The sequence below is a fragment of the Phoxinus phoxinus genome, assembly GCF_949152265.1.
Source record: "Phoxinus phoxinus genome assembly, chromosome: 15".
Lineage (NCBI taxonomy): Eukaryota > Metazoa > Chordata > Actinopteri > Cypriniformes > Leuciscidae > Phoxinus > Phoxinus phoxinus.
The window spans coordinates 1,916,180-1,926,179 of record NC_136890.1 but is presented as its reverse complement, the minus strand read 5'-3'; the positions used below and the strand labels follow the sequence as shown (position 1 = coordinate 1,926,179).

Here is a 10,000-nt window from a genome sequence, read left to right as displayed (position 1 = left end):
TTTTACGGCCCTGACGAGAACGTCGGTCTCCTCGGCTGTGAACCGCTCCTGGCGTGCGCTGGCAAACCCGCCGTTATAATAGCGATCCGCCGTTATAATAGCAATCCGCCGTTATAATAGCGATCCGGCGTTATAATAGCAATCCGCCGTTATAATAGCAATCCACTGTTATAATAGCAATCCGCCGTTATAATAGCAATCCACTGTTATAATAGCAATCCGCCGTTATAATAGCAATCCGCCGTTATAATAGCGATCCGCCGTTATAATAGCGATCCGCCGTTATAATAGCGATCCGCCGTTATAATAGCAATCCGCCGTTATAATAGCAATCCACCGTTATAATAGCGATCCGCCGTTATAATAGCAATCCGCCGTTATAATAGCGATCCGCCGTTATAATAGCAATCCGCCGTTATAATAGCGATCCGCCGTTATAATAGCAATCCGCCGTTATAATAGCAATCCGCCGTTATAATAGCAATCCGCCGTTATAATAGCAATCCGCCGTTATAATAGCGATCCGCCGTTATAATAGCAATCCGCCGTTATAATAGCAATCCGCCGTTATAATAGCAATCCGCCGTTATAATAGCAATCCACCGTTATAATAGCAATCCGCCGTTCTAATAGCAATCCACCGTTATAATAGCGATCCGCCGTTATAATAGCGATCCGCCGTTATAATAGCGATCCGCCGTTATAATAGCAATCCGCCGTTATAATAGCGATCCGCCGTTATAATAGCAATCCGCCGTTATAATAGCGATCCGCCGTTATAATAGCGATCCGCCGTTATAATAGCAATCCGCCGTTATAATAGCGATCCGCCGTTATAATAGCAATCCGCCGTTATAATAGCGATCCGCCGTTATAATAGCGATCCGCCGTTATAATAGCAATCCGCCGTTATAATAGCGATCCGCCGTTATAATAGCGATCCGCCGTTATAATAGCGATCCGCCGTTATAATAGCGATCCGCCGTTATAATAGCAATCCGCCGTTATAATAGCAATCCGCCGTTATAATAGCAATCCGCCGTTATAATAGCAATCCACCGTTATAATAGCGATCCGCCGTTATAATAGCAATCCGCCGTTATAATAGCAATCCACCGTTATAATAGCAATCCACCGTTATAATAGCAATCCACCGTTATAATAGCAATCCGCCGTTATAATAGCAATCCGCCGTTATAATAGCGATCCGCCGTTATAATAGCAATCCGCCGTTATAATAGCAATCCGCCGTTATAATAGCAATCCGCCGTTATAATAGCAATCCGCCGTTATAATAGCGATCCGCTGTATAATAGCGATCCGCCGTTATAATAGCGATCCACCGTTATAATAGCGATCCGCCGTTATAATAGCAATCCGCCGTTATAATAGCGATCCGCCGTTATAATAGCAATCCGCCGTTATAATAGCGATCCGCCGTTATAATAGCGATCCACCGTTATAATAGCAATCCGCCGTTATAATAGCGATCCGCCGTTATAATAGCAATCCGCCGTTATAATAGCGATCCGCCGTTATAATAGCAATCCGCCGTTATAATAGCAATCCGCCGTTATAATAGCAATCCGCCGTTATAATAGCGATCCGCCGTTATAATAGCAATCCGCCGTTATAATAGCGATCCGCCGTTATAATAGCGATCCGCCGTTATAATAGCAATCCACCGTTATAATAGCGATCCGCCGTTATAATAGCAATCCACCATTATAATAGCAATCCGCCGTTATAATAGCGATCCGCCGTTATAATAGCAATCCACCGTTATAATAGCAATCCGCCGTTATAATAGCAATCCACCGTTATAATAGCAATCCACCATTATAATAGCAATCCGCCGTTATAATAGCAATCCGCCGTTATAATAGCAATCCGCCGTTATAATAGCGATCCGCCGTTATAATAGCAATCCGCCGTTATAATAGCAATCCACCGTTATAATAGCGATCCGCCGTTATAATAGCGATCCGCCGTTATAATAGCAATCCGCCGTTATAATAGCAATCCGCCGTTATAATAGCAATCCGCCGTTATAATAGCGATCCGCTGTATAATAGCGATCCGCCGTTATAATAGCGATCCACCGTTATAATAGCGATCCGCCGTTATAATAGCAATCCGCCGTTATAATAGCGATCCGCCGTTATAATAGCAATCCGCCGTTATAATAGCGATCCGCCGTTATAATAGCGATCCACCGTTATAATAGCAATCCGCCGTTATAATAGCGATCCGCCGTTATAATAGCAATCCGCCGTTATAATAGCGATCCGCCGTTATAATAGCAATCCGCCGTTATAATAGCAATCCGCCGTTATAATAGCAATCCGCCGTTATAATAGCGATCCGCCGTTATAATAGCAATCCGCCGTTATAATAGCGATCCGCCGTTATAATAGCGATCCGCCGTTATAATAGCAATCCACCGTTATAATAGCGATCCGCCGTTATAATAGCAATCCACCATTATAATAGCAATCCGCCGTTATAATAGCGATCCGCCGTTATAATAGCAATCCACCGTTATAATAGCAATCCGCCGTTATAATAGCAATCCGCCGTTATAATAGCGATCCGCCGTTATAATAGCAATCCACCATTATAATAGCAATCCGCCGTTATAATAGCGATCCGCCGTTATAATAGCAATCCGCCGTTATAATAGCGATCCGCCGTTATAATAGCGATCCGCCGTTATAATAGCAATCCGCCGTTATAATAGCGATCCGCCGTTATAATAGCAATCCACCGTTATAATAGCAATCCACCGTTATAATAGCAATCCGCCGTTATAATAGCGATCCGCCGTTATAATAGCGATCCGCCGTTATAATAGCAATCCGCCGTTATAATAGCGATCCGCCGTTATAATAGCGATCCGCCGTTATAATAGCAATCCGCCGTTATAATAGCGATCCGCTGTATAATAGCGATCCGCCGTTATAATAGCAATCCGCCGCTATAATAGCAATCCGCCGTTATAATAGCGATCCGCCGTTATAATAGCAATCCGCCGTTATAATAGCGATCCGCCGTTATAATAGCGATCCGCCGTTATAATAGCAATCCGCCGTTATAATAGCAATCCGCCGTTATAATAGCGATCCGCCGTTATAATAGCAATCCGCCGCTATAATAGCAATCCGCCGTTATAATAGCGATCCGCCGTTATAATAGCAATCCGCCGTTATAATAGCAATCCGCCGTTATAATAGCAATCCGCCGTTATAATAGCGATCCGCCGTTATAATAGCGATCCGCCGTTATAATAGCAATCCGCCGTTATAATAGCGATCCGCCGTTATAATAGCAATCCGCCGTTATAATAGCAATCCGCCGTTATAATAGCGATCCGCCGTTATAATAGCAATCCGCCGTTATAATAGCAATCCGCCGTTATAATAGCAATCCGCCGTTATAATAGCGATCCGCCGTTATAATAGCGATCCGCCGTTATAATAGCGATCCGCCGTTATAATAGCGATCCGCCGTTATAATAGCGATCCGCCGTTATAATAGCGATCCGCCGTTATAATAGCGATCCGCCGTTATAATAGCGATCCGCCGTTATAATAGCGATCCGCCGTTATAATAGCGATCCGCCGTTATAATAGCAATCCGCCGTTATAATAGCGATCCGCCGTTAAAATAGCGATCCGCCGTTATAATAGCGATTCGCCGTTATAATAGCGATCCGCCGTTATAATAGCAATCCGCCGTTATAATAGCAATCCGCCGTTATAATAGCGATCCGCCGTTATAATAGCAATCCGCCGTTATAATAGCGATCCGCCGTGGAACAAGCGCGCCGGCTCTTAAAGGGAATGTGAGAGGACGCTCTGATTGGTTTATTTCACATTACGCCCAAACCACACCTATGAATAATGAAGCGACTTCAGACCAACACATTTTAGATTTGCGTCGGGCACAAGAGTCGTTTATCCCGCCGGTATAATAGCAACAGCGCCCGGGATCCGCCCACAGAGTTACTTGCGTTCCGCGTTTGATACTTGCGTTTCAGAGCGTTACAATAGGGCCCACAAAGTCATCTTTAAAGACTGATCGACTGTAACGTACGTCACGTGACCTGTAAATGTGAAAAAACGGTTTCCATTGCAGTTTTGCAGAATATGCCTTTTTCGGATTGCCTGAAAAAACACGTCATGTGAGCGTAAAAACTTTTTTGCGATATAAGGGAGTTTTTCCATTGGGCATATTTTCAATTCGCAATTTTAATTTGAGCCATTTGAAGGGTAATGGAAACGCGGCTAATGTTATGTACTGAGCCAGCTGACAGGGAACGTTCTGGCAAGGTTCTCTTAAAGTTATAAACAAACACTCTTCCAGTAACGTTATAGAGCGTTCATTCAAAGTTATCTCAAAACGTTAGTACTTCACCACTGGCACAATGGGCTTTCAATAAAACTTGGTTGCCTATGCAGTACAAAGGCGAAAACCTTTTAAAAATCGACCTGAATAGAGCAAAACAGAGAAAAAGCTTTTGCCAAATAGGAAAACTTCAACACCCATAATGCACTGGGCATGATGCCGTCCAAGGCCATCGCCACCAGTCTGCTATGGATATTCTCACTAGAGTCAAATACCGCCTTGCTTTAGTAGGAAATACTTCTTAACAAACTTTTAGTTATAGTGGTGTCGACTTGTGTTGTTTCCGTATGCAAGAATTCAGTGGGAAAGCCATTTTCCTTTAAAAACATGATGTGTCAGTGTTCAAAGTAGGAAGTGAATGCCATACCTGTTTCATTCAAAAATGGACAATACTCTGTTCTGAGAAAGTTCCCCCAAATCTATGCAAAGGTAGAAAGAGAATAAGCGTCAAGGAAAACTACAACAAGAATAATAAAACTAGCTTCACACTTTACTTATATTTACTTTCTTGCTAGACAGTTTTCACAAGTTCATATGTGAACATCACAGCATTGGCTTATAACTTTTGATCTCCAGACAGTGTTACTAATATAACCTCTTTATTCTGTAAGCTTGTATGCATGACTTTCATATATGATGCTTTTCTATTTATTTGTTCAATAATTCAATAAGAGAAATAAACATGTGTTGCCATTACCTCAAAGCACAGACAGGGGGCGACAGATCCCTGTGAAATCTCAAACTCATGGCTGGTGTTATGCTTTACATTAAGGAAGATACAGAAAGAGAAGTTAAAACTAATTCAGTGAACCAATTAAATATATTATTGATCGGTGTGACGTACCCATTCCACCTTTAGACAGGGTCCGTTCCTGTCCCATCTCTGGCATGCGTTAAACTCTTGGGATCTCCATTTATCTGCATCAGCCACATACAGTTTTATTGCTCCTGTCACATGATCAGTTCTTCTGTGTAGCCTGGGTGCTGGAAGTGGAAACCAAAGCAGCCAATGAGAAGAAGTCACAGATGGACCACAGATGTATGACACAGAATTAGTGACACCTGCCCCTGCCCCTGCCCTGCATGAACGAATTGTCCCTTTTTGGGTCAACTTTTCCATAATGGATCACTGGATTCACTGGTTACGTATTTTAGCTCCCATTATAATTTGATTTCAGAGTACTTTGATTGCAATCACTAGGGCAGTGTGTTGTGAACTATTCTTCAGTCTAAACTCTTCGTCAAGATACACGTGATCTGCTGCTTTCTACGCTTTCACACTTTACCAGTAAACTAAACTAAACGTGTAAACTGGATAACGGTTAACTTACCTTTACAGAAGATGGCATCTAAACCCTCGAGACACGCTGAAAGAGAAAAATGTGTTGGTGCCATCCATCAATTAATGTTAATCAGTCATTTATTTGTCTCAGATACTTATGATGAGTGAAAGAGGCACAAGTGTGAGTGATTTACCTTTCTCTTTTGAAGGAATAATGACATGTTTAGTGGAGTTTGTGTATGAAGAATGGACTACGACAACACTGCCGAGCTTTGCCTCCGGTATCTCCACCAGTAAAGACATCCACACCTACAACACACACACACACACACACACACACACACACACACACACACACACACACACACACACACACACACACACACACACACACACACACACACACACACACACACACACACACACACACACACACACACACACACACACACACACACACACACACCTCAGAGTTTATTTGATTCCACACTCAAGGGTGTTAAATGTAACACCGAAGCAGTGTTCAAGTTAATGAGATAATTAAGGGATTAATTGGGAGATGATTGAAGACACTAGGGCTGGGCGATATGACCAAAATCTCATATCACGATATAAGTAATCTCATATCCCGATAACGATATACATCACGATATAGTACCTTTTCTGAAAATTCAATCAATTAATAATTTATATATATAATTACTACATGGAAAATACTTTTAGCATATATCAAATAAAAGAAAAGTTGATATATATATTGAGTATATATTAAGTATATCCTCAAAAATGTTTTTTTATATATATATATATATATTTTTTTTTATATTCTCAAAAAAAAATGGGCGAATGTTTGATTAAGAATGTAGAAATATAAAATATGAACGAAATATAAAACACTTTTCAAAAACAAATGATTACAGGCCCAACATAAAATATTACTATATAAAATACCAAATGTAAAAATTCAATGGAAGATGTTTAAAATGTAGCAGCAATCAGGGCTCCGAAGCTGTTCAATGAACGAAAACAAACAAACGAAATTTTGACAGGAGCATAACCAGAAACGGAAACCAAATCAAATTTAATCGTTCTGAACAGATTTGAAATGGCCATTAACCGGTTAACAACGTTATTTTATCGTTCTGTTAACTATTTTAATTTGCCAGTCAACCAATCATGAATTCAAATAGTACAGACTGAGCAAATGTGATATTGACGCGCATAGCCTATCCAACGTGAGTGAAATGCTGGATGCTCAGCTGTCAGTCATCATTGATAAGTCGCAATGGAAATGCGCTGGCGTTAGTTTTATATACTGTATGTCACCAACTGTCAAAAAAATAGGCCTACATTTCAGTGAAAATGAATAGCAGGTAATATGCAACTTTTTGTTTTTTGAAACCAGCGAAAATTGCAGGATAGTGTAGAACATGGATCCACACAACGTCACATCACGCACTTAAAGCGCTTCTGTGAACGAAGAAAACAGAATAAAGCTAAATATATAAAACTAATATATAGGCCGATATGCGAAATATAGGCTATTTGCCTTAAATAATTACAGATTAAAAAAACGAAAGGAAGCATTTTGCTGAGCTTCGGATCATGCGACAGGGTCCAAAGTTCACAAAAAGGAAACCGAGATGTTAGAAAAGGGAATCGAGCTTGTTTTCTGTATTTTACGGGTTTACAGTTTTGAATCATTTCTTGCTTCTATCCGTATGACCATAAATTACGGAGTAACGGATTCCTGTTCCTGTGATCGCGCCGACGCTTCACGGCACGCACACACGTTCTTGCATTGCTAACTTGACATAGTAGCATGTTCATTATCAAAATATAATAGTCAACCAAACATATAGAAATTTAACCAAATCATGTTCATGCTACAGAGGTAGCTAGCCCCTCATTTAGGAACGAGCTCCTCGGTTTGTCCTGACTGGTCCTGCTCGGAAACACCCGGTTCTATCACCCTTCACTCGCGATGTTATTCACGTTTCTGCCTGCATTCTCATGGCGGCGTGTAAGATTGCAGTCCTCCAAATGATGAAAAAGTTTTGCCTTAAACAATGTTTTTTGCGACACCACGATATGAACGATAGAGCATAATATGAATCGATAGACTTTTTATATCGTCCATCCGATATATATCGTCATATCGCACAGCCCTAGAAGACACCTGATGTTTACAAGCAGAATCACTGAAGGGAAAAGTCGCCATTACGATGATCAGTATTTGCTTTAGTTGGGCTCTGGACTCACTTTATAACTTCAACTGTGTGTTTATAAACCACATATGTAATGGCAAAGAAAGCACAGAGAAAATGTGTTCAGGTGTTGATTATGTTTTGATAGTAACAATAAACATGTGGTGACCTGATGAACTGATGTCATTCTAAGCCCAAACTCTGATTATATGGATGTCTGATGTGTTGGTTTTACATTATTGATTACAGCAGCCCTGTGATGTTACAGCATGAGACTCTGCACATCATTTTTAGAGACACACACATACATCAAGAATCAGCGTATGAATCTCAACAATGGTGACAAACAGCATATTCAGATAGATCAACTCTGAACATCACAAAACAAACTACTAAAAAGACAATTTAGCCTACAATTTATTCATGCTGGGAGCCATGGATGAGTTTTGATTCAAACTTTTTGATCAGAACAACTTTTAAAAATCCCTCTGATTATATTGAAAATGTTTTTGGTTTTGGATGGATGGATATATGGATGGATGGATGGATGGATGGATGGATGGATGGATGGATGGATGGATGGATGGATGGATGGATGGATGGATGGATGGATGGATGGATTGATGGATGGAAGGATGGATGGGTGGGTGGATGGATGTATGGATGGATGCATGGATGGATGCATGGATGGATGGATGGATGCATGAATGGATGGATATATGGATATATGGATGGATGGATGGATATATGGATATATGGATGGATATATGGATGGATGGATGGATGGATGGATGGATGGATGGATGGATGGATGGATGGATGGATGGATGGATGGATGGATGGAAGGAAGGAAGGAAGGATGCAAGGATGGATGGATGGGTGGATGGATGGATGGATGGATATATGGATGGATAGATAGATAGATAGATAGATAGATAGATAGATAGATAGATAGATAGATAGATAGATAGATAGATAGATAGATAGATGACCTTTAGTGTAGTCCTGTCCTCTAAAGCTGAGTTGCGGACTGTGAAGTGGATGATTCTGGAGAGCCGCTGTGAAGGAAACGTGTAACACAAGCGGACAGTGGCATCGGTCGTCGTGTTCTCGAGATCTTCTCCATTAATGCCTCCATCCTCCTCCTCTTCCTCCGCACTGCCATCGCCTGTCACAGCTCCACCTGCGTCTGAGAGTCAAGACACACTCCTGTCAGACGCCCGGAGACGCAGCGCCCACAAACCCCAGAGACGAGAGCCGTACCTCCGACTGACACGTTCACCAGGATCCTCAGGCACAGGCTCCAGCTCTCCTGCTTCTGGCACGCCACGATGAGGGCGTCCAGACGGGTCACATGGACACGCTCGTCATCACTGATGCACGTCGGGCCGCCTGACACCAGACCGTTACACAGATGAAGACACTGCACCGTTCAGCTGGGAATATCTCTCACACACTTTACTCAAAGTTTTCTTACCTGACTTGACTTCACAGTGAATGATACCCTACAGAGACAAAACAAGTATCAAACATCCAATCACATTAACACTATAAGAGATATCAAGTAATATTCATAACATACAACGATTCTCTCCAAAAAACAAACATGCACAGGTTATAGTTTTAACCCAAAAAGGAAAAGCAAGAAATTAAGAGAAAATAACACAAAGAAATCCATATAATACAAAATTATTTCATTTTTATTATTTAACCCTCTGCTTTTCGCGTGTCGGTCAAAAATTACCAATTTGTTTTTTATTTCAATGAAATGAATGTACTATATTTTAGTTTGATAATGTTTTTATTTCATATTTTGTATTTTTAGGGGATTTTATGGCACTAAATTATATTTACACTGTATTTATAATCCATTTATTCCCTTTTTGAGCATAGACCTGAAAATGACCAATTTCCACCTTAAACTGCTGTAAATCTTAAAGCAACAGACTGAAGTTTGATCTCTTTTCAAAGACGACACTTGGCGGATTATTGCTGAAGTGAAAAGTTAGCTTTCAGACTGTGTTCGGCTGCAGTACCAAACGCTTCCACTAGAGGAAATACGTCCCCATCCGTTTCCAATGCGCTCGTTTTTAACCGCGAGGAG

General features: G+C 41.2%; 1 protein-coding gene across 1 annotated transcript in view; it reads right to left on the bottom strand.

The window, feature by feature from the left end:
• LOC307012006 (interleukin-17 receptor C) overlaps positions 1 to 10,000 on the bottom strand; it is a 19,967-nt gene that overhangs the window by 6,809 nt on the left and 3,158 nt on the right. Inside the window, exons 3-10 of the mRNA XM_079638164.1 lie at positions 9,374 to 9,401; positions 9,160 to 9,288; positions 8,889 to 9,085; positions 5,884 to 5,998; positions 5,739 to 5,774; positions 5,252 to 5,391; positions 5,105 to 5,167; positions 4,775 to 4,826 (exon numbers count right to left, since the gene is read on the bottom strand). Coding sequence (XP_079494290.1) covers positions 4,775 to 4,826; positions 5,105 to 5,167; positions 5,252 to 5,391; positions 5,739 to 5,774; positions 5,884 to 5,998; positions 8,889 to 9,085; positions 9,160 to 9,288; positions 9,374 to 9,401 — 760 coding nt within the window. The remainder of the gene's footprint in view (positions 1 to 4,774; positions 4,827 to 5,104; positions 5,168 to 5,251; positions 5,392 to 5,738; positions 5,775 to 5,883; positions 5,999 to 8,888; positions 9,086 to 9,159; positions 9,289 to 9,373; positions 9,402 to 10,000) is intronic.